We start from the raw sequence: 24,281 nt of genomic DNA, 5'->3' as shown, positions 1-24,281 counted from the left end.
CAAACTTTCTTATATCTGACCCCTCCCCTTACCCCCAGGGGCCCCAACAGAAAAGTGCCCTTATTCCCTTTTCAAGGGACTAATCCGGGTCTCGGGACCCTGGTTTTCACAGTCTTCGGCTCCTGGAAAGCAGCCAAGCAGTTCTCTGCACACCATCCCGTCACCGCGCCTGTAGTTCCACCACTGCACCCACTCTGGGGACCAAGGTTTGGTCCCCAGGAGGCTCTGGTTCCAGGTGGTGTGCAGGGGGGAGGCAGAGAGAAGCTTCCACTAACACTCACCGACACTTAGCAGCGGCCTGGGGTCAGGCCCAGCTACTTCACAGGGATTGGGAAAAGGCTGGAAAGGGCTAGAACTGAGCATGACCTGCGGGCTCCAAGGGTGTGGAGAACACGGGGAGAGGCATGGCTTCCTCCAGGCCTTGTCTCAGAGCCCCTGGGAGGACCCTGGACGGGCTCCAGGAGCTGGGCTCCGGGCGCACAGGGTAACTGGAATCCAGATCCCCAAGCTGAAGCTCGGAGGAGGTAGACAAGGACCTAAAGGCAGACACAGAAAGCTGCCACCACCCAGGATTTCTGGAGCAGGAGGGAGTCCCTTCTGCCTGAGGGCTGGGGTGGGAGCTTCCTGGAAGCAGGACAAAGGATGGGAGATGGGGGCAAATCCCAGCAGAAATGGGGCCAGAGCACTCTTTCCTAGGGCTGTTGCTGCCAGCGGGTGGACCTGCAGAAGGCCAAGCTGGGAAACTGGGGGTCTCTCTTCCTTACTTCCCGGACTCTTTCTCTCAGACCCCTCTTCCAGAGCTCCCAGCCCACCAAGAGCCCTGTCTCCCCCTTCCTCCCTTCACAGTTGGGCCCAGGATGACTACAGAGCCCCAATCCCTGCTCGTGGATCTGGGCTCCGATGCCGTCTTCAGCTGTGCCTGGACAGGCAACCCCTCCCTGACCATCGTCTGGATGAAGCGGGGCTCAGGTGTGGTAAGTCCTCAGCTCAGACCCCACAGGGGCCTTGGACCACCAGAACTGCCTCGTGGGGCCCCCCTCACTCTTCGACTGGAGGCACTAACCTCCAGTGTAAGCTGAAGGGAGAAGGAGCCCAGAAAGAAGAGAGGGAACCCCAGATACTCACAGGTACCCCCTCAGTACTAAACACACTCAACCATTACAGTTTCACCCTACCATAAACCTTAGAGGAGAAGCAGATAGTCACAGATGTGCCGGGAGTAAAAAGTCTCTAGAAAGCCTTTTCCACTTTCCCCAAATAGTTAGTTATCCTTTAGCTTTTGAGCTAAGTTTCACGGTCTTCCTGTGTTCCTATTTTAAGATAAATGTGTTTTTTAGGGTGTATAAGTTTATCAGACACCCCTCCCCTCAGGAGGACCAGTGAGAGCTTTGGGAGGGAAGTCAAGGGAGAGGCGGACAGAAACTGGTCTCCATGTGGCCTGCTATGGGCCAGACACCGCTCTGTCCAGTGAGCAGGGCTGCCTTGCCGTAGAAATAAAGAAAGAACATCAGAGCAGATAAGTAACTGCCCCAGGCCACGTAGGTCATCATGGCCCAAGGCAGGATTCGAACTCAGAGCCAGCTAAGGCCAAAGTCTTTGGATCACCCCCAAACTCTATCCCAAAAGGATACTGAAAACGACTCTGAAAAAACAGGTCCAGGCACCCGCAAACAAGATCGGTAGGGGCAGCCTGGTTCAGGTTGGTGGGCAGCCCTGTCTGCGAGACAAAGCCTTCGGGCCCCAGCCAGGGGCGTACCCTCCCATCTGCCCTTGTTCCCTGCCCTTAGGGCTTCGAGCTGGTGTGTGGCTGTGACTCTCTCCTGGCCAGCTCACGGGACTCACAGCCTCCCACCCCACCCCCACACCTTCCTGCCATGCTGAAGACCGGGTCACTTACAGCAGGCCTGCCTTGCAGCCCTTCTGGCTCTGGGCGACAGAGCCCGGCTCAGCTCTGTGTCTGACCCTCCACAATTCTCCCAGGTGCTGAGCAATGAAAAGACCCTGACCCTCAAAACCGTCCGCCAGGAGGATGCTGGGAAGTACGTGTGCCGAGCCGTGGTGCCCCGGGTGGGGGCCGGGGAGCGAGAGGTGACCCTGACGGTCAATGGTAAGACCCCCCGACTCATGCTAAGTGGGGTGAGAGGGAGCAGAGAGGGGCTCAAGGCGTCTTGGTCCTAGGCACTGCCTCAGAGGGACTGTCGCTGGTTCTGGATCCGTAGCACTTCTGCCCACCTCTTCGAGTCCATGTCAAAGCCCAGCCCTGAGGTGAGGAAGGACCTGGCTAGTTGGGTCCCCTTCCTCCTTCTTTGGTGCTTGGAAGTGCTTAAAAGTGGTAGCTAATTAATTTTATCCTGGCCAAGAGGAGGGCGTCCGAGGATCACTCCACAGCCGACTCAGATAACGCATCTACCCTCTGACCTTGACCTAGGCCTTGGAGGGAATTTAAGGGAGCATCTCTGCGAGTCTGAGTTAGCCCCTTCCCATTGCGTGACTGCTGTTCAGTCAGAGAGACCTGTCACAATTTCCACAGGACCAAGCATTCAGGGGGTCCTCCTGAGGGCAGATTCTCATCACACACCATAAAACCATTACAGCAGGGGAGGGTTTTCTGACGGCCCCAGAACACAGATGACTGCTAGATGACTCGTTTAGGGGACAGAGTGTCAGATCGGCCTGGATGATGCCCTGTAGAAGGTCCCAGAGAAGCTGGGTCCGACCCGGGAAGGCTGCAGCACCTTGATGGAAATCTGGCGTCGCGTCCATGGTATGGGCTCCCGCTGGGATGGGCAACCAAAGCTGCAGGTTGGAAAGAGCGAGAAAAGCTAACGCCAAGCCCCTCCACTGTTTCCAAACATCCTCCCTCCACTGGGTTTTCGCATTCCCTTTGTGAGACCCCTGGTCCCACAGAGTCTGCCTCCAGGTCAAAGCCTGGAGGCTCTGAGCCGCAGTGGAACCCAAGCCCCAGACCCACCTTTGCAGGACCCCTGGGTCCTGGCCCCAGATCAAGGTGCCAGGGAGGGGCTGAGCCATGTTCTAGAAATCAGCACTCCTGGCTTCATCTCCGCCCAAGCTGTCGACAGGCAGCCTCGCCCATTCTCCCCCTTTGCTAGAAAACTAAAACCAGCTAGGTTCTTCCTCAGCCATCCCCCTCCGGGTGCCCCATTAGCCAGCATCCCCCACTCCTCACTGCTCTGTCTGCTTCCTTTTCCTCTCCTTCTCCCCCAGAGTCCTGGCAACCCCAGAGGAAGGGCGAATCTACTCAGAGCCCGGGGGCACTCACAGGCCACCTGTCCTGGGCAGAACCCTGACTCAGGAGTCTTCCTGCCTCCCCCGTGTCCCCAGGATGCCACCAATAAATTGGCACTGCGGGGCTAAAAATAACAGCATCCGATCGCGCCTCCGTATATCCATGGCAACGCAGGCTGCAGCCTTTTCCTGCTGCTCCGGTGTCTGACACTGGGCTCAGGCACCAGGACCCATGAAAGCTGTGGCCTCCCCCAACACCCGCTCTGGGTGCTGGCCCATGACTGTGCCCAGCTCCCATCTGCTGGCCCTGGGACCAGACCAGCGGGCTGGGGACCCTCCAGGGTCCCCAGGCCTGAAGCTTTTAAAGGAACATCCCCATTTCTGGGGAAAACAAGATGGACAAAGGAGGGACTGACATTCCATTGTCACTTTAGATGTTCCGGCATTTCCCAGCAGGGATTCAAACTGGTTTCTTGAGGAGGTTATGCACGCACACCTCAGGGAGGACATTTCTTGGAAGGGACACCCCAGCCTGGCCCTGGCAGCTATGCAGGGTTTGATCTGAACCCCCGCCCAGGGATTGCGTTTATATCCCCTTCCCGCCTCCAATCTTTCCAGCACAGGGTCCCCTAGATCACCAGGAAGAGAAACACCCAAGAGATCGGAGTGAGGCCAGGAAGCTGTTCATTTGTTTCTGCTGAACCAGGGTCATCTCTCCCGGATGCAGCGGGATGAATTAAGTGGCCCGGGTCGGGGAGGGAAGAGCCAACGTGGGAGAGGAAAGAGCTAGAGAACAGGTGGAGGGATGGCGAAGCCCTTTGGAAAAGGGCCTCGGCTGGGCTGAAGGGAGCAGACATTATGAAAGTATCCAAAGTGAGATGGGGTTCTTCTCACAGCACACCGCAGCTGGTGGGCGACTGCTGCATTGCCTTCTGGGGAGTAAACTGGCGTGGGTCTTACCCGGTTTGGCTCAAACCAGGGATCTGCAGGGAGGGGGAGATAAACACCCTCCCGCCACTTTGACTGCCCATCCCCGCCTGTACTCTGATTTCTTTTTTCTTCTAAGAAGCCCTTAAACACTTACACATTTGCCTGATGGCTTTTAGAATGCCCCAGAACCACAGCCCACCCCCCCACCCCCCCGCCCAGCCTCCAGAGAATTCCTAGTTCCTGGGAAGTGAAGGGGAAAACGTTTTATGGTATCATCACTTTCAGTGGGCAGCAAAGCCAAGTGCCATCCAAGTTCCTCAAACATCAAACCCTCCTGCATTTTGGCCAAAGGCTTCTTGGAGCACAAATATGTAAGAGAGACACTCGGCTCAGCCCAGGCTCAGAGCCACCCCAGGGTGGAAGCCCCTCCCGGAAGGGTCCCCCGCGTCTGCCGCACCCAGCTCCAGGCTGTTAGGCATCCTAAACTCCATAGCAGTCACCTGAGTGTCTCCCAGAACCTCGCCCCCTCCCTTGGCTGAGAGCTACTCATAGAAATGCAAATCTGTTTTAATTAAGGCAGCTAATAAACAGCAATTATGTTTGCAGCAGTTTTTGTTCCGTTCCCAGCATAATGTTGCCTGTCCTCCAGATCCCTTGCTTGAGCTCTTTCTCCTCTGTTTTCTGCCACCTAAGACCCAGCCTTTTCCCTGAGGGATTGGGAAGGAGGCAGGAAGTTCTCCATCCCTACACCCCTGGCTTCAGCCGCCCCAGCCCCCGCCAGGAGGTTTGCTGAGCAAACAGCTGACTTCGCCCCTCGTCCCTCCCACTTTCCCGGCCAGGTGGGCCCAGCTCGGGGAAGACTTGGGTGGAATAAAAGGCAGAACTGGACAGGAGGTGCGCTCTGAGACTGCAGGGGCACTCTCTAGGCTGTGGGATGAGGTAGGTAAGACAGGGACTCCTGGACACAACCATAAACAATTTCTCTCTTTCTCTCATACACACACACACACACACACACACACACACACACACACACACACACACATCTGGATGGGATCATGTCCTGATCAGCATTGGACCCGTGGTCTCACCTGGGCTGTCTCGGTGGCAGGCAAGGCCATGAACTACGGGATCTCCTAAGACAGACGTGAGATGAAGCTTGTGAACATGACTGGCGCATTCCCCCTAACCAGGGTGATCCCACCCGCCCCCTTGGTAGAGGAACGTGGGCATTTCTTGCTCTTCCCCCTTTGCGTTGCCCAGCCCAGGTCGAGGACACCCGGTTTGTTAGGCAAGCGCGCCCTCTCCTGGACACGGGGGAGAATGGCTCGAACGGAACAGCCGGCTAAGGCAGACCGGCATTAGTTAGAGAGACTAAGTAACATTACTTAGCATCCCTTCCTCCCCGACGCTTCCCCTACTCCCTTCTTAGGTTTCCTGCCTCCTTCATAAATCTTTCCCCACCTGCCGGGTAGGATGGTTCTCTCTCCTCTGAAGTCGGTTTGCACGTCATGTGTACCGCTCCGCGGTATGAGCACTCACCGCCTTTTTATGATGCTTATTTATGTCTTCTGGGCATTCTGACTTAGAAGTGTTCGCTCCTCAACCCTTGAGAGGTTTATGACTGAACGCTTAATTTCTCTGTGAGTCCCCTGCCTTGCACTTTACCTTACACATCCAGGCCTCCAGTAAATGTGCGCTGAACGAGGGGATTCATGGGTCAACTTTTTTTTTTTTAAGATTTTATTTATTTATTTGACAGAGATCACAAGTAGGCAGAGAGGCAGGCAGAGAGAGAGGAAGGGAAGCAGGCTCCCGGCTGAGCAGAGAGCCCGATGCGGGGCTCGATCCCAGGACCCCGGGATCATGACCTGAGCTGAAGGCAGAGGCTTTAACCCACTGAGCCACCCAGGTGCCCCATGGGTCAACTTCTGAACCCCACCCAAGAAGTGTCCAGCCAGGCACCTGCCTTTTCCTGCTTGCCTGACGTGACGCTATTTCCCCAACAGGACCCCCCATCATCTCCAGCACCCAGACCCAGCACGCCCTGCATGGGGAGAAGGGCCAGATCAAGTGCTTTATCCGGAGCACACCACCACCGGACCGAATCGTGAGTGCTCTGAGGCCCTGAGGGGAGGGCTGGGGCCCTGCCCACTCAGCCAGCAGCCCAGTAGCTCATCTCAGCCTGCCCCTACAGCCATCAGTCCTCTGAGTTTCCCGTCCTCCACGGGGAACATTTCACCTGCCTGGGCTGTCTGGGAAAGGGACCCTGTCCCCGAAGGGTCGCTAAGGCAACCTGAAGAATTCACACTTGGGCCCTGCCAGATGTAAAAGCCAACGTCTTCACCCACGTCTATCTGAAACCAGTGGGAGCCCAGGCATGAAAACAGACAAAGGGGAGCATTTTCTAGCATTAGTGGGATTCAGATACTATTTTTAGTGGCCTCCAATGCCTGGCATAGTCCTGATGGAAGTCTGCCCGAGGGCAGCTCCGTCGGGGAGGATGTAGGGGTTGTGCACTGAGCAACAGGGTTGTGTGCATACCAGGGACTGGGACACTGCTCAAAGAGTCATCCTGTAAACTCGGATATGGTTAGGGCATCACTCATGTTACACACTTTCTCAGGCATTCGGCTCATTCACTATCTGAAAAATTCACACACAATTTACAGGAAGTCATACATAGATCTAATACCTATGAGCCCCCCTTCCCTCTGCCCTTTAATTTTTTTTTCAGTTATAACTGTAACCCATGCCCATCAGAATAACCCATTCACTCTTGAGCATGTTTGCATGATCTTTCTCTTCATAAAGATCTAACTCTTGGCCCATGGCTCTCAATGAGACAACCTTGCCCTCCCCCTCCCACTGGGGACATTTGGCATCGTCTGGAGACGTTTCTGTTGGTCACAATTTGGAGGGGTGCCACCAGCATTGAGCAGGTATTGACCAGGGATGCGGCTGAAATTCCTGCAGTGTACAGGACAGCCCCCCAACCAGGAACGTTCCAGTCCCGCATGTCACCAGTGCCAAGTCTGAGGAAACACAGTCTCCTCACCTACCACCTCTGCCTGCAGAGATGGCCACATTCACCTCAATGCTGCGAGCCAGGGCCCGTGTGTCAGCGCTTACACGCTGAGCAGCGCAAAATGGCTCTGACAAGAATTAAGCTCCCAGCCTTGTAAACTAAGACAGGTTAAGATGGTCACAAATACACCTCCTGGATCATACGTTAGTGCAAAGGAGTGAAGCGGCCAAACTAGGCTCAGTCACTCTGGGGCTGGTCTTCTACCCACACCTGCCAGGGCAGCTGAGGGAGAGGCTCCCATCACTGTCACGGGGTTCCCTGTCTGCCTGGAAGGTGTCCCAGGAAAGAGCCAGAGAAGTCCCCTGTCCGTGGAAGTGCCCTCCGAGGTGGCCCCACCTTCACGTGTGCGTGCATGGGTATGCGCGTGTGTGGCGGGATGTGTGTGTGTTGTGATGTGTGTGTGGACCCCTCTGTGGCCGTGAGCATGGACACGAGCCTGACAGCATCTGCCCCAGAGCAGGGAGGTGGCAGGGCGGCACTGGCAGAAGGCGGGTATGAGGGTCTCCTCCTCACTCTGAGCACCTCGGACAGGCCTGGTCCTGGAAGGAGAATGTGCTGGAGTCAGGGACATCGGGGCGCTACACGGTGGAGACGGTCAGCACCGAAGAGGGGGTCATCTCCACACTGACCATCAGCAACATTGTGCGGGCCGACTTCCAGACCATCTACAACTGCACCGCCTGGAACAGCTTCGGCTCCGACACGGAGATCATCCGGCTCAAGGAGCAAGGTGGGGGCCGCCAGGGCCGCCAGGGGATGACGGGACTGGCGCGCCCCCTCCCCACCTAGACCTCCCCAAGTAGGGCCCCAAGCAAGGTCCTCCAGGGTCCCGAGCCGGCAGAGCCCCACAGAGGCCACAGGTGGGTTGACCAGGATAAGCCACAGAGCAATTCCTAACGTGCTCTGTAGCCTTGGTCAGATCACCAGAAGTGGCCCTCTGGGGTCCAGCTCCCCCAAAGTCAACGTCCTAACCCACACCAGGAAAGGAGAGGTGGGGAAACCTGCTTAGAGTAAGGCTTCTCCAGGACAGTATTTTCAGGAAAAGGTGACCACAGAGCAAGGCAAGCTGATGGCCGTGATGAGCCTTCCAGGAGCTTCTAAGGGCCCTGGCTTCTGTGCACTTGGCATTTCCCTAGTGTCCTTGGGGGGGTGTCACCCACTGAGGAGTGTCCCTGCGGGGGTACACCAGGATGAATGTGCTGGGGAGCCTGGCCCAGGCCCGTGAAGACAATAAGTCAGTCCAGTTCCCCAAGTGTCCCCCAGAGGGTGCCCCTGCTAAGCTAAGGGGTAGCCCTTGAGCTGCCCCAACCCCTGGGTCATGGGGGTCAGGTTCAGCTCACCTGCAGTTCCTCCTGGAACGTAGAAGACATAGGGACCACTGCGCTCTGAAGGGGACGCCAGCCAGAGGGCAGCGCTGGGCCAGAGGGCTCAGAGCTGCCGGGTGGGCGAGGAGGTGGGGGAAGGAAGGCTCATTCCCCCTGCCCCCCACCCCCCGGCCCCATGACCCCCAGGTACAGACTGCCCAGCTCCTGGTCAGAGAGATGCTGAGAACTCTGGTCTCCGCTTTCAGATCTCACTCGGACCGCAGGGTGGGAACCTCAGAGGGGCACAGCGGGGTGGTTCTAAGATGCTCGCGGAGAGCCAGCAGCACGCGGGCAGTACACGGGGCCTGAAATGGGCTGCAGACCTTGCCCCTTTGCCGGTCAGAGTGGGGGGGAGGGGGAAGGGGCTCAGTCTACGGCAGACAGAGCAGTCCAGGCTCCTCGGCCCTGGCAGTGTCTGACCCCTACAAGACAAAGGCTCACCCACAGACTGTCAGGGCCCAGCAAGAGATTCTGGGCCAAGCAGGTGGTCTCCGCCAGACCCCTCGGACCTCAGCGCTACCCTGTGGGTCAGTGTCTCCCTACACCTCTTCACTAATAATGCTGCTTTGCATAATGCTTCGCACATAATCTGCATACTGTCATCTACACATCATCCTAAACCCTCCCGGTCACCCGTTGCTTGCCCTCCATGTCTTCCCCTGAGTGCCCCCACCCCTGTGCCCTCCCCTTAGTGTTCTCCCCCCCAACCTCTCCAGACACCTCCCCCTTCCAAGCCTTGACTTCTCTCTGGTCCCTACCCCTTCTGGTGTCTCTTCTAAGTCAGTCTGAAGGAACGCCCAGTTCAGTTCAGCTAGCCTGGGTCTGCTGGGTGGTCCCGGAAACATGAGAGAGGAGGGAGCCCCTCATCCCGCTCCCCACCAGGTGGCCGGCCCCAGGCACCCCCCACCCTGGCCAGCCAGGCCCTGGCTGTGGACGCTTGCTTTATTTCCAAACAGGTTCGGAAATGAAGTCGGGAGCCGGGCTGGAAGCAGGTACGGAAGGAGACATGAGAACTCTCCCGGGCTGGGAGGAAGGGACCTCTGGGCTAGCGGGGGAGGGACTCTAAAGGGGTAGGGAGGCCCTGTGCAGGCCACTAACTTTTCTGCCCTCCCCCCCACACCATCTCCAGGCCTTAGTGCAGCCAGAGCAGGGAGAGGGACTCCCAGCCAGCTCCGGTCTGGAGACCCCAGAGAACTATCTCCTGTCATCACCGCCAGAGCCCACAGGCTACTTGCAGCCCCGGACACTGGCTCCACTACCCCCTCTCTGTTCCTCCCATCCTGGCTCTTCGGAAACCCCGGGTCTTCCCCTCTGGGGTCAGGTCGCCCTTGGCCTGGCCTCCCTCTGTTTCCAGGCTCTCCCAACTCTTCCCTCTTCCCAGCATCATCACCAGCTTGGCCATGCTTCCCAGGAAGCCAGGGCCTCCCAGCCCCTGGGCCTGCATAATCCATGCTAATCCATGCTTTCTGCTCCTTCTGCTTCCTCCCCCACCCCACCCCCACCTCCTGCCTGCCTTCCCCCCACTGAAGTGCCCTCCGGCCACTCATCGGACTGAGGCTGCTGGGCAGTGCCTCCCTCCCCAGGGGCTCAGCAGCAAGGGGGTCCTCGGGCTCCCAGGGTTGAGTTGCTCCGTCTTAGGACCCCGCACGAGACAACTGCCTCCACTCTCCAAGCGGAAACCCAAAAAAAGGAATCAGGACATGGCAAGCCAGGCTCCCTGGGGCTGACCAGCGCCATGAGGAAGATGTGGGGGTCCTCTGCCACAGTGACCCTGAAGGAACTAGGGCTCTCCAGTTCCTGCATCAAGCTCCTTGGGGGGACCACACACCCTCCTTTCTGGGTGGATATGCCCCTTTAAGAGCACCAAAGGGGCACAGGCAAGCTCCCAGAGGCAGTCCAGACAGTTTCGGATTCCTGCGGTTTTCTCGGTTTTCTCCATCGGAGCCACCCCTGGTGCTGGAAGTGGTGTCCCCTTCTTGTCTCCATGTCACCTGTCTGTACACACTCATCGGCAGCTCCCTGACACCTTCTTTCCTGGCTGAGACTCCTCGTGCCTAGTTCCCCTCCTTGGGAGCAGGGAAGGCTGAGCAGGAGGACAGCCCCTTCCTCCAGCCCCTCTCCATTGGAACATCCAGTGGGACAGCCTGCCCAGGCAGCCTCAGCCAGCCCACATAGTGGGCTGCAGAAGGCCTGCCACCCCAATGGTCCCCCTGTTCCCAGCAGACCCTCTCTCCCTGCCCCGCTTGCCCACTTGAGACAGTTCTCCACATAAGACCGTGTCCTTTAACAAGGGAAGGAAATGTGGCCTCACAGGATGCCAGAGTCAGAAGTCACCTTAGATCCTGTCGCCTGGTCCTCTAGGGAGACAGGAGAGACATCAAGGCCTGGAGAGCTTAAGGATCCTCCCACCCTCATCCTTTGGCTTTGAGCTCACTAAGATAAGACTCGAATTTTTCCAAGGAGACCTACTAGGAATCAAGGAAGAACCAAATCGAACCCAAATTAATAAAATTCAAAACCACAGAACCAATGAGCTTCCAAAGCCATTTTCCTTACCTAACAGAATTAAAACCCAAAGACAGAAATCATCTATGTACCAAAGCAAGCTCACAGGTCTGACTGAGGTCCACTGAGGTCAGGCACCCTTTGTCACTCCTGACTGTTGACACCAACCCAGGCACCTCCCATTTTTAATCCCTGAGTATTATCCACACTCCGCTTCTCCTGTCCCCTCTCCTGCCACTCTCACAATGGTCTCAGCCACCAGCAGGCCCATGAAGAGTGCCCTGTTGTCCACATCCAGCCTGGCCACCACCAATATGTGCCCCAGGTGCCTGCTTCTCCTGGGAGGAGGGCACCCACCACCCAGCTTCTCCTCCAGGGGCCAGGGTTGGAGGGGTTCTTCCTCTCTTCCTCGATTTAAAGCAAAGAACAGCAAGGAGAGGCTAACTCACAGCCCAAGACAAAGCCCTAGACATCCCACACTAACAATGTGGGGCAGGTTAGGGGGCAGGGAGCTCAGGCTCTAGAAGGAATTCTCTTCCTACTCAAGGTTCTGACCTTGCTATGTTTCTTATACCCCTCAAGGAACGGGAACAAACACTTGACTAGGGCTGGCTCAGCTTCAAGGCCTTACCTTGCCATTCACACATCAAAGCCCCTGTAACCAACCCGAGGTGGACACGTAAGGATCCCATTTTAGAGATAGGAGAGTTGAGATAAACTGCTCAGAAAAGGGGCTAGCGTCTGGGCTGTCCGGGGCACGTGAGCTTTGGAGGATGTTGTGTGATGCAGCAGACGGAGCTGGAAAGCAAGAGGAGGCCTGCATTTGCCCTGGCCTTCTGCAGCTGTGTGTCCTTGACTGAGTCATGAAACCTCTCTGGACCTCAGTGTTTCCATCTATAAATGGGAGGCTTGCACCCAGCAGGTCTGTAAGGCCTCCCTGCACCCCAGTTTTCTAATTCTATTCCCAGTGGGCTATTCAGGGCTCCAAATCCTGTGTTCCAGCCCATAGGCAGCCACAGAAGGGCCAGGGCTGTCTGGAAGAGCGCACTCGCCCCCCACAGACCCTCCCCATCGACATCTCCACCAGGCTAGGGCACCAAATAGATAAAGTCAGCAGGGAATGAGGGCTTAGACAGTTGTAATTCTGGGCCTCTGGCAGGGAGGGCTACCAGGATGCCTGGGGACTGGCGGGGGAGGAGAAGGATTAGGACGGGGGTGGGGGGCTCAGAAAAAGAAGCATTTCTCCTTAGAGAGATGGGGGGAGCTGAGACCCTGACCACCCCCCATCCTTGCACCTTGGGCCTCTGGGAGCTGCTACTCTGATGCCCAGCAGGCCCGTGAGGCCTCAGGCCCAAGAAGCTGGTGGTTCCTGTCCACCCTCTATTCCTGGGAACGGGAAGAGAAGGAGAGCACAAACCAGGCAAACAAGGGAAGTGACCATAGTCATTTAAAAAAAAAAAAACAAGGGACGCCTGGGTGGCTCAGTTGGTTAAGCAGCTGCCTTCGGCTCAGGTCATGATCCCAGCGTCCTGGGATCGAGTCCCACATCGGGCTCCTTGCTCGGCAGGGAGCCTGCTTCTCCCTCTGCCTCTGCCTGCCACTCTGTATGCCTGTGCTCGCTCTCTCTTCCTCTCTCTCTCTGATAAATAAATAAAATCTTTAAAAAAAAAAAAAAACTCAAATTGCTCCAAAAAAGATTTAAAAAAAAAAAAAAACAAACAACCCAGGACTTTCTACTCTCCAGCCACCACATGATAGACTGTTCTTGGTTTAGTACAGAAGGGAGCTAAATGACACCCCAGCCTTGACCCCCCATTCCCTGTGTCTGCTTGCCTCCTCCCAGCCCACAACTGCTCCCCTCTTCCCCAGTCCCTCCCACCCCCTCCTCCATCCTGAGTCCCACTGGACCTGACCCCTGTTGGACTCTGCCTGGGGCCCCCCAGGCCCCCCTCAAGGCACTTCCCAGGAGGGCCTGAGTGCAGGAGTCTGGCCCCCCCCACCTGGCAGAGGCTTCACCCGAGGAAACTGGGTAAGGCCCTGGTGGGGAGAGTGGGCTGTCCCCAATGTCTCATGGGCTGTGCCTGCTTCTCTCCCACAGAGTCTGTGCCGATGGCCGTCATCATCGGGGTGGCCGTCGGAGCTGGCGTGGCCTTCCTCGTCCTTATGGCAACCATTGTGGCCTTCTGCTGTGCCCGCTCCCAGAGAAGTACGGGAGGGAGACCCGGGATCTCAGGGAGGGGGACAGAGAAAAAGGCCAGGCTTAGACTGCTCCGGAGAGCAAGTAAGCAGGAGTGCCGTGAGCAGGGGACCCTAACCGTGCTGTGAGCTGCTGGGGTAGGGATGGGTCTTGGGCGTCAGCTTATGTGCCGCGCTGTGCGTAGTGTCCAGCGTGTAGTGGGCGCTCAGCCGACATGGAACTGGACTGATCTGAACTCGGTCAGCGCTGGGGATTGAACACCTACGGCTGGATCCACCCGTAGAGAACTCTGGGAGGGGGTTAGGGGAGAGGTGACTTGATTCTTACCTTCCAGCTTCTGCTAGTCTAACCAGAAAAGCAGGCCATCTACACGGGGTGCAGGGGGAAGCATTCAAGGAATCCCTTTGTGAAGCCTTTAAAGGTCTGCGGTCACTAGCCCTAAAATTCTGGCGTTCCTACCCTCTTGAGGAATCATGGATGCCTGGAGTTTCATCCCGAGTGCAGCTCCGACCTTACGTGTCAAACACAGATGGGCGGAAGTATGAAATGAGATGACTAAGTGGAGGAAACCAATGGAGGCACAGGATTCTAGCCCTACCTTTTTCTGTCACGTGTGCCTGGGCAGGCCACAACTATTCTAGGCCTCAGTTTCCCTGTGTGTAATAGTAAGGCTGTGCATGATGAGACTTTTAGGAACCCGCTGGCTCTAACCCTCAATGATCCTAAGGCACTACATGAATAACCAGAGGAAGCCGACTCCCTCCTCCACTTGGATCTGTTAGAAGAAAGCGGGGGCGCCTGGGTGGCTCAGTGGGTTAAGCCTCTGGGATTGAGCTCCGCGTTGGGCTCTCAGCTCAGCAGGGAGCTTGCTTCCCCCTCTCTCTCTGCCTGCCTCTCTGCCTGCTTGTGATCTCTCTCTCTGTCAAATAAATAAAATCTTTAAAAAAAAAAAAAAAAGAAAGAAAGAAAAGAAAAAGAAGAAAGCGGGATGTCCCCTGCTAGGTTCCCTCCACTCGAAGCCTAGCAGCCGTGGCTCTCTGGCCCGTCCCCAGTGATGTGGTCTTGGAAGCTCCTCCAGCACCCTCTCAGGGGAAATCAGAGGGAGCACGTTTTAGCAAGAGTCTTCCAACAGAGCTCCCCAACTGTAAATCGGCCGCCTCCCCAGAGGCTGTGAAGTCTTCACCACGGAAGCCGTGACCCGAGAGCTGGACCGCCACATGCCGGGGATGTGACTGCTTTGGTTGGGGGGTGGACCCTGGGAACCCGAGACCCCTTGTGACAGTAAGATTAGTGATTCTCCGAATGGAGACAGAAGAGCCCGGTAGAGTAGGCCACGGAAGACTTCTGGAAGGAGGACAGAAAAGACCTAGTTCTGTAAGGCAGACAAATGGACAAGGGTGGCCGCTCAAGGCAGGGTGGCAGCAGTGGAAGGCCAGCGTGCTCCTAACATGGCCCCCAGAGAAAGAAAGCTGAAGCCCCAACAGCCCACAGCACATCCAGACAGGTGTCCCACTGGGGCAGGGGGTGCGGTGGGGATGACCTGGAAGCTACTACTGAGTTCAGGGGCTGGAGGGTGAGCCCTGGGGACAGCGGTGGGGGCAGGGGTAGGAGTGACACTTCAGGCCCTGACGCCTGAGGATGAGGACTAAACCTGTCATCTGTGCTTTCCTATTTCACGTCCAGATCTCAAAGGGGTTGTGTCGGCCAAGAATGACATCCGAGTGGAGATTGTCCACAAGGAGCCTGTCTCCGGCCGGGAGGCCGAAGAACATCCCACCATCAAGCAGCTGATGGTGAGAATGCTATCTTGTCCCCACCTCATCCTGACCTCTGTGCCCCGAAGGTCCTGGTTCCAGAGGCTTCTTGGCGGCCCGGAAGCTCCCGAGAATTAGAGCATCACTCAGGATGTGCCCTCCCCCCATAATAGGTCAGGCACCCACTAAACCTTGGGTGCCTCCAAGAGTTCTTGTCTGTCTGCTGCATTGCTCTTGATGTCCTGGAGACTCAAAGCCATCTAAGATGCAGTCCCAGCTTTCAAAAAACCTGTTCAGTAGAGAGACAAGACACGTATAACATGCCATGATATGTTGTCACTCAGTACATGATTATACTGAACATGCTAGACAGTCCGGACATGTCCTGCCCCTCCCCCTTCCGAGCCCCAAAAGTCTCAAGAAACACAAGTTCTTCTTCAGAAACCAGAGTGCTTACCAGAAGCACACTTGTAACTTTTTCAGCAAACATAAGCCTGTCCCTCCTCTTCCTGATTCTTGTTCAAAGACCATAATCCACCCAGCTTTACAAGAAGGAACCTGGAAAACTGTGCTGAAAATCTCTAGTACATACTGGGTCGTGGTTCAAATACGTAGGAGGAGCAGCAGCAAGCCCGGGGGTGTGGAGCACAGGTCTCTCTGTGCCTCAGTCTCCCCACCTGTGAAGCAGGGATGAAAGTCATAGTGCACAGGGCCATGGTGAATGAGGAAACCCATAAAGGGCTTGAAGCCTGTGGAACATAGTAAGTGCTCAGGAAATGTTGGCCACTGTGTTGCTGTGAAATCACCCGTTTATCTGTCTCCACTAGATGGTGAGCGAGCTGCCTTGTTCAGCCCCGTGTCCCCGGAGCCTCGCTGGTGGAGGCTCACCAAGGTTATTGAGTTGAACTGACATTTTCCTCCCCGGTCTTTTTCTTTCCAAATCTCATTCTCTGCCTTCCAATTGCACTTCAAAAACGTCAAATGTGCACCCTTGCCCCAGTCCCCTTATGACTGCCCTATTGGAGCCTCATCGTGGCTCCTTGGACTAGGACCACAGCCTAGTGGTCTCACCACCTTTTTTTTTTTTTTTTTTAACCACCTTATTCAATCCACCCTCCAGAGTCCCACAGAAAGGGTCCTTCTAGAGCGCAAATCATATCCTGTTACTATCCTACTTAATATTCCTCAGTGCCCCCCCCCCCTCCCCCCCCCCCCCCCGTCTACTAAAGTCCAACCACCAAGCATGTCATCAGGCCCATCACTGAGAGGCAGCTGCTGGCCTTTCCAACTCCATCTTCCTACTAAATGCACCTACTAAATGGGCCTCCAGACACCCCAAAAACTTGCTGTTCCTGGCTTTTGAGTCTTTTATACCTCGAGGCTTTGTACGGGCTGTTACCACTGCCTGTTGATTTTGCTTGTTGAATTTCACATTCTTCTAGGAGAATCAGCTCAAACGTCACTTCCTCCATAATTGCCCACGTTTGTCCGCCCCCCACACTCCCACTGCTGGCAGAGCTGCACACTTCCTGCTCTCCTCAAACACGTTGCACGCTTCTCTTTTATTGCATTGCTCGGATTAGACGTCAGCTCCCCAGTTAACTCAGAGTTCCAGAAGGACACGTTCCCAAATCTATGTGTGTCTGTTTCCCCAGGCCAAACACCAGTGTCTAACCCAGGGGAGCAATTAATCTTACAGGCATGGAAGCCAGAGCCTAGATCACGCAAGAAGCAATGGATGTCTCTGTAGATGAGCTTCATCAAGGCTGGTGCGAAGCATCCCGGCCTATCCTTCTTCCCAAACAGGACCTTGAATTCCCTCCCGTTGGGACATCCTGATTGCCTCAGAATGCCTCCACACCCTGCAATCCAAACCTTTGAGAAAGAGTGGGGGTCACTCAGTAGTCAGTTAAGAGGGTGTGTATGGTTGGGTGGGGGGAGGGACTTTGGCAGAGGGACCCGCTGAGAGCCTCCCCTCCCCAACACACGCCCTCCACACCCCTGGCCCCTGTAAAGCCCCAGTGTTGATGAGAGGCAGGCTTAGAAGTTGAATCTGGTGGGAAAGCCCTCCGATCCAGGCTGACCCACAGCATTCACTGGGAAATGAAGGTAGCCGCATCAGCGAGGGCGAAACAGAACGGAAACCCTCTGGCTGATGCCATGAGGCTCCAAAAAGAGACCGAGAAAGTGAGTCACAAGGGAGAAGAAACATCCCAGCTCAGACAGTGGGTGGGAGGCTGTCCTAGATCATGTCATATGCAGAAGTGACACCCGGGAAGCATCTTTGTGCCACAGGATAAGTGTCACTGTGGTTCTCCAGATTTATGTACCCACCGTGTGCCAAGCATGCGTGATTTTCCACCTTCCATCTAACTGTTATTTTCATTTTCAGTGATCGAGAGCTATGCCCTTCCATTCATTCCTGCAACACAAACGTTAACATTTCTGACAGCCCTATGGTCTCCCAGGCACTAGGCTAGGCAGGACAAATCAAATCAGTTACCAGTGATTCCATCCCAAAGCATTTTGGTCATGACCACAATAGACAAAGTGCTGTGCCAGGCCTGTGGGGACCTAAAGAGAAGCTAGAAGTGATCCTTGCCCCGAGGCTCTTTGGCCTGTTAGGAAGATAACGTTTGGCACATCAAAGTCATTGCTATAATAACAGGTATGGCCCCTGTTGGGAGCATCTCACAGGTAGGCCTGCATGGTGGTTCTTTCCTGAGACCTTCCCTGAGCCTAGCACTGGATGATGAGCTGCCCTGCTGGGACCCCAGCCTGTGCCCTCTGAACCCAGAGGTTCCATAACTATTTGTCTACAGACCCAGCTCCCTGTGGTGTACCGCTGTATCTAATGACCCTCGATGTGCCTATGCCTGGCCTGAAATTCAGTAAATGCTCAATGAATGAAATTGACTCCTCCAAGTGAGACCTCTAGAGGGGATGCCCTAGCCCAAAGGAAAAAGCGTGGTCTCAGCAAACTGCCCCTCCCCTCACCCCCCCACCCGGCTCCTCCTGTCTCTCCCTGTCTCTCAGGACAGGTGTCTAGGAACAATGAGGACATCTGGACTCTCCCTCTCACTCCTCTACCTGCCTTCCACGGGCCAGGCAGTGAGAGGAAGGGGGCAGGGGGAGGCACAGACGGCAGGCTTCTTTTGAGTTCATTCCTCTATCTTCTCCTGGACGCTTAGCCCACATCCAATCCACTGAGCAGCCATTTTTGGGTTGTAGATGGACCGGGGTGAATTCCAACAAGACTCAGTACTGAAGCAGCTGGAGGTTCTCAAAGAAGAGGAGAAGGAGTTTCAGAACCTGAAGGTAAGAAGGTCCAGCTGTGGGATTCTGACTTCAGCTCTGATGCCTAAGCCCCAGATCCAGACAAACAATGACCAGAAACCAGGAGGCCAGAGGTCACCTGGAGCACAGGTGCCTGTTCTCTCCCTGAGATGGGTGGCTCGTCTGCCCCAGGAGAGAGGGAAGGCTGAGGTCTCGCTGTCCTTCTCTCCCACAGCTTCCTCACAAGCACAATTTTTTAAATTAACTATCCCTGTTCTGGACAAAAACAAAAAACCCTTCAAGTCGGCTTCTCAGAGGGCTTTGCACCCCCTGGGGACCTAGCAACCCGTCGCCCTTGGAGCGCCCCCTGTCGCATCCCTTCGGGATCTCGCCTCCCCCACGGCCCCGCTCCCCCACCCCCCCACCCTTGCACTCAGCTGCCGGTTCCAGCCGCACCGCTGTGTCCCCAGCTGTCCCCTTCCTTCCACCCGCGTCTCCCCAGCCCTCCCTGGGTCGGGGGAGGACCGGCTGGGCCTAGAAAGGCCCGGCCGTGGTGGGCGCCAGGCTGTGCCCGCCCGGTGACGCTCCGGCCCCCTTCCAGGACCCCACCAACGGCTACTACAGTGTCAACACCTTCAAAGAGCACCACTCGACCCCCACCATCTCGCTGAGCAGCTGCCAGCCGGACCTGCGCCCCGCTGGCAAGCAGCGCGTGCCCACGGGGATGTCCTTCACCAACATCTACAGCACCCTGAGCGGCCAGGGCCGCCTCTACGACTACGGGCAGAGGTTCGTACTGGGCATGGGCAGCTCCTCCATCGAGCTGTGCGAGCGGGAGTTCCAGCGGGGCTCCCTCAGCGACAGCAGCTCCTTCCTGGACACGCAGTGTGACAGCAGCGTCAGCAGCAGCGGCAAGCAGGACGGCTACGTGCAGTTCGACAAGGCCAGCAAGGCCTCTGCCTCCTCCTCCCACCACTCGCAGTCCTCTTCCCAGAACTCCGACCCCAGCCGACCCCTGCAGCGGCGGATGCAGACTCATGTCTGAGGATCCCAAACCGGGGCTGGGGAGGGCTACAGGGGCGGGGGTGGGGGTGGGGTGGGGGTGGGGAACAGGGTCGTGCCACCTGCTGGCTCTCCATTGACTGTGGGTGCGTTGCAGAGGACCCCAGAACCGGCTGCCTCCAGGATAACCCCCCGCCCCCCCGGAGGGCCTGGGCCACCGCCCTGCTCCGAAGCCCTGATCAAGCACAAACCCCGGTCCCCAGCTGCTGCGTGCCAGGCGGGCGGGTGGGCGGGGTCGCGTTTCGAGGATGCAGCTGAGTGCTGTGCTGTGCTCTGTGCTGGACACTCCGGTCCCAGCCCTTTCCTGGAGGCCCACCCCCACCCCCACTATAGGCGCTCGAGGCAGCTAGAACTTGGCTTTCATGAAACTGCCGTCCACTCTCCGGCCTCCCCGTGAGCTCTACTCCTTGCTGCCCACAGCCCTCCCCTGTGCCTGTTGCTCCTCCACAGTCCCGGGGGGGGGGGGGGGGGGGTGAAGCGCTTTCCAGCACTGAGCTTTCCCCCCAGCCCCCCCTGCTGCTCAGAGCCCAGACCCTGGATGCTGAGAAGCCAGAAAGGGCCCCGGAGCATCTCTCCCACCACACTGACCGCGAGCCCACCCCAATTTGTTAGGTGTTTTGTGTCCATATCCTTGCAGTTCTGTCCTTGGACTTGAGGCCTCTGAACTCTGAGGTGGGACTGGCCCCGGCAGGGACAGGTGTCCTAGGAGGGAGAGGGAGAGGCAGGAGGGAACATGGGCGCACCTGGGGAAACTTGCCCACCACTCCCCTCACCAGGCTGTGCAGTTCAGAGGCTCCCCACCCACCCCTGCTTCCTGTACTGCCTTCCTCCCCTACAGCACAGTCGGAGTTAATATAAGAAGTGTGAGAGCTTCTCTGGGCCAGGGTTCTTCCAACTGTCATTGCAGAGAGCATGTCCTGGAGCACGTAGGGTTTAAGGGGACTAGAGGTCAGGTCCTTAAATGATGAGACTTGCCTGCTCAGCTGCTGAATCTCTAGGGGCCTAGATCCACACAAGGAACCATGGTCCTGCCTTCAGTAGGACTCCACGGGCAAGAGAGAAAGTCCATCTACACATCACCCCTCCCCACTCACCACCTGAAAATAAATGTTAGGGCCGTTACACCACCATATCCATTCTGTCCTTTTGTTCCTGCAGAGCCGTGGGAAGAGTCAAGAACTCGGAGTATGATCTGGGAACACAAGGTTCTTTGCGCTCTGATTCAGTTGTCCTAGATAATGAAAGCAGGTGATGGTTCTGGTATTAACCGCACCCACAAGCAGGCTCTCTCCCCAGACGGTGTGCAAAGGCAGGACCCATGCCAAATACAGCATGGAGGCAACGTGGTCATACTGGGCTTTGGAGGGGTCATTCTAGGCCTTTCTCTCGGTGATGTTCTGCAAGGGAAGCTCCTTCTGTCAGGGGTTCAGGGCAAGAGGCTCTCTTCAAAGAGCCTATGCCACTGAGCTCCCTAACACTCTGAGCTTTAATTAATGTCCAAATGGCCTTGTTTGAACGGAAGACTCCAGGTAGTGATGGCAGACCAGATGGGATGGACAGATAGGGGCAAGTTAGAATGTTGACAGTGAGGCAGGAACCAAAGGGAGCTTTGGAAAACGCAGAGTGTCCCTAAGGTTGGAGGTCCCTCCTAGGTTAGGCCCCTTCTTGTCCAACCTTCCCCAGTAATCCTTCCCCGTCATAGGAACCTGTACTCAAAAGTCTGTCCTTCTTTCCATATGTACTGATTCCTTGGATGGCCCCAACCACAGATTCTATACATAACCTTCATAACTCCTCCACCCAGAAGAATGTCTTCCTTCTACCATATTTCCTATTGCCTCAAAATTCCCCAGTTCCCTAGATAACTTCCTTTGCAGCCCCCATGCCCAAGAGAGTAGAAACTGATAAGAAATGTAAATGTATATCCCAGTCCACATCCAGCTCCTAGTGCCGTTCTGGCCCCACATGGATGCCGGGATATTGGCCCCTGTGCTCTCTAGGTCAACCTTGACAAGGCTGCTTCTTTCCTGTACATGTTTTGCTTTCGCCAGCAAGGAACAAGGATCTAAGACCATATGCAAGGTGGTGTGCTGTGCTGGAAGAGGATGACTCAAAGATTAGTCCATTAATTCCTCCCAGCCTTCCCCACCTCAGAGGAGGGTGACACCTGCCTCCTAATTTTCACCACACCTCCCTTGTCCCTTACCCTTTGCCCCAGTCACATACACATACGTAGTTCTCATAAAAGGGTCTCCACCCATTCTTTCCTAGAATCTCAGGCCAGGACAGCATAACCAGAAGATCAAGTGAGAACTCTGTTCTCCCGTAGAACAGAGGGAGCTCTCTCCCTCTCGAGCTTCAGGCAGTCGGGATAAGGATGTGAACTATCATGGCAGCAAGCAGAGAGCACAGGGGCTGTGCTACCAACACCTGGCCACGCAGAGCCCAACCCCACGAGCTCTCCCCAATGCACGAATCCAGCAAAGAACTGCTGAAGGGATAGGAGGTCCCAAGTAAGATCTTGGCAAAAGAGAAGAACAGAGAGGGGGGGACATTAGCAACATCTGAAGGCTTCTGGAAGGTCGAGCCCTTGAGAAGGAGCCTAGACTGCACTCCGTGCCCACCGAGGTTGTCCCCAGCCCTATTTCCTTCTCGCAGAACAGTGAGGGCACAAAAAGCTGGTAAAGGGAAGGGTTAAAAAAGGTTTGGAGGCAGAGGGAAGCCCTGGGTTCTCCTGTAGGTGATTTCAAATGAACTAAAATGAGCGCTCTACATTTGTAATCTTATTTAACCTTCATAAAGGATCATTTTACAGACGAGGGCATGTGGCTTCAAGAAGCCAGAAGATTTGCCCAAGGTCACAGGGCTAACAAGTGGCAAACTTGTTATATACACGCGAGCTCCCCTGTAAAATGTCTCCATCCAAAACACAAACTCAAGGCCACTGTCATCCTAGAATATGATGAAAATGGCCAAAGGTAAAGGCCACCTGCTGGTTCCCACCCCGGGGTGGGGGTGGGGGGGGACAGGCTAAGCAAGGAGAAACCACGGCTCCGTTAGGAAGGGACTGGCGTACTCCACCTCCAGTCCCCAGACGACCTGGAAAGCCCGCACTCCCGGAAAACAAAGCTATTCTGTGTATCCAGTCACCCCCACCACTTCCACCAAGACCAGTATCCAGTTTTCTGATAGCTTTAAAATTCATTATTGGCTCCCAGTCCCTGGATGGGAGCCCGGTTTCTGATTCTCAGGCTCGCTATCAGTCTGGAAAGCCCAGGGTCATTTCCAGTACCTCTTCGACTTTCATGGAACAGGAAGCACTCTCACATGATGAACTAGAATACCATAGCAAATCCGTTTCTGACGAAGATGATTGAAACAAGGGCTCTAAAGTAATAGGCCTCGAAGCTGCCTTTAAGCTTCCGGAGTGGAGAGGACCCGGGGAAAAGAAAATAAACATGAGGCCATCCTTGGGAGGCTTCTCAGAACAGGAGAAAAGGAGCCAATGGAATTCCATTTCTCACCGCCTGTATGGGAGGCACACAGGGGGTGTAAGGCATGTGCTATTATGGAATTTGAACTGAAATCCCAAGGTACACACCCCAGGTTCCATTAGCTCTGCCCAGGTATCATGTGTGTGGTTTGTGGTTTACAAGGTCACCAGAAAAAAAAAGACCAAGGGGGAGGGGGGATCCTGCCATTAGTTGATGCTCTAGGAAGCTTCCCCACCAAATAAACTCTTTATTAAAATTAGAAGTATAAGTAATTTAAATAAAAACGATCTTAATTTGCATAGAGATTTTTATTTAACATACCACTTGCTGTGCCTATTTAAAGACAAAGGACATCTCAGCTAAATCTTAAATTTTACTTCCCTTTTACAAAAAGTCTTATAAAAACCTCTAACCTAAGTTGTTTTTAGGAGCTGTAACTGCACATCAGCCATTTATTTGCAACTTTAACATCAAAATTACCAGCAGTCTTTGAGAATCACTGATAAAGAGCTCTCACTCTGATGGTTACTTCTTGTTAGCAGTAAGGCTCCAATCATCTTTTCCCCAACCCCTTTATGTTTCCGTCTTTCTAACTAGGTCATAAAGTGGGGAAAATGAGAAAATTTTAAGTTAGTCATCTGTCTAAAAATAAAGATTTGTTTCCCTGGATGAATACATTCTTGGTATAAGGAAAAGAGGACTATCCGTTCTGTCTCTCTAACTCCTATTCCTCCTGGGTCCATCTCCCCCTCCTCTCTAATGGCTAAGTCTTTGACATACGCTAAAAGCTTTCATTATCACAGGCCCTGTGGGTTTCTTCACTCCTACACAACCCTCATCTTTAAAAGGCCTTTTGTGAGCACATGCCATTCACAAGCGGCATCGATGAATTGTGACCACATCCCCGCTGCCACTCCATGTCCCCAGAGCCCCTCTCTGGGACAGCCCACCCCCATGGCCAGGACATCCTCAACCCCTGAGCTGGCTGATCAGGGACCCTGAGCTATGCAAAGCTATCTCTTTCCTTTGCTTCTTAACCTTTGGCCCTTGAAAAAAAATATTTTTTTAAGATTTTATTTATCTATTTGTCAGAGAGAGAGAGTGCACAGGCAGGGGGAACAGCAGGCAGAGGGAGAAGCAGGTTCCCCGATGAGCAGGGAACCCAATGCGAGACTTGATCCTAGGACCCTGGGATCATGACCTGAGCCAAAGTCAGATGCCTAACCGACTGAGCCACCCAGGCATCCCAGGCCTTGGACATATTTTGGAGTGCTAGGAAACCATTCAAATAATGCTCCGTTTTATCTGTCCTGTGTCATGAATCTAATTAATTAATGTTCAAAGACAAGGTAAATGGAGACTCAG

The 24,281-nt window shown here is 55.2% G+C and overlaps 1 protein-coding gene across 5 annotated transcripts in view; it reads left to right on the top strand.

The window, feature by feature from the left end:
* Positions 1-23,999, top strand: part of KIRREL3 (kirre like nephrin family adhesion molecule 3) — a 553,006-nt gene extending 529,007 nt beyond the window's left edge. For 2 of the 5 annotated variants that reach the window (XM_047690186.1, XM_047690185.1), the window contains exons 10-18: positions 847-974; positions 1,981-2,107; positions 6,186-6,286; positions 7,796-7,994; positions 9,585-9,620; positions 13,232-13,414; positions 15,014-15,123; positions 18,316-18,402; positions 18,962-23,999. In XM_047690186.1, the coding sequence (XP_047546142.1) occupies positions 847-974; positions 1,981-2,107; positions 6,186-6,286; positions 7,796-7,994; positions 9,585-9,620; positions 13,232-13,414; positions 15,014-15,123; positions 18,316-18,402; positions 18,962-19,405 (1,415 nt within the window). In that variant the 3' untranslated portion in view covers positions 19,406-23,999. The remainder of the gene's footprint in view (positions 1-846; positions 975-1,980; positions 2,108-6,185; positions 6,287-7,795; positions 7,995-9,584; positions 9,621-13,231; positions 13,415-15,013; positions 15,124-18,315; positions 18,403-18,961) is intronic. The other 3 variants (XM_047690189.1, XM_047690190.1, XM_047690188.1) reach the window with 3 other exon arrangements.
* The last annotated feature ends 282 nt before the right edge of the window (positions 24,000-24,281 follow it).

This window comes from Lutra lutra, chromosome 10 (assembly GCF_902655055.1).
Source record: "Lutra lutra chromosome 10, mLutLut1.2, whole genome shotgun sequence".
NCBI lineage: Eukaryota > Metazoa > Chordata > Mammalia > Carnivora > Mustelidae > Lutra > Lutra lutra.
This window is presented reverse-complemented; position numbering and strand designations above follow the sequence as displayed.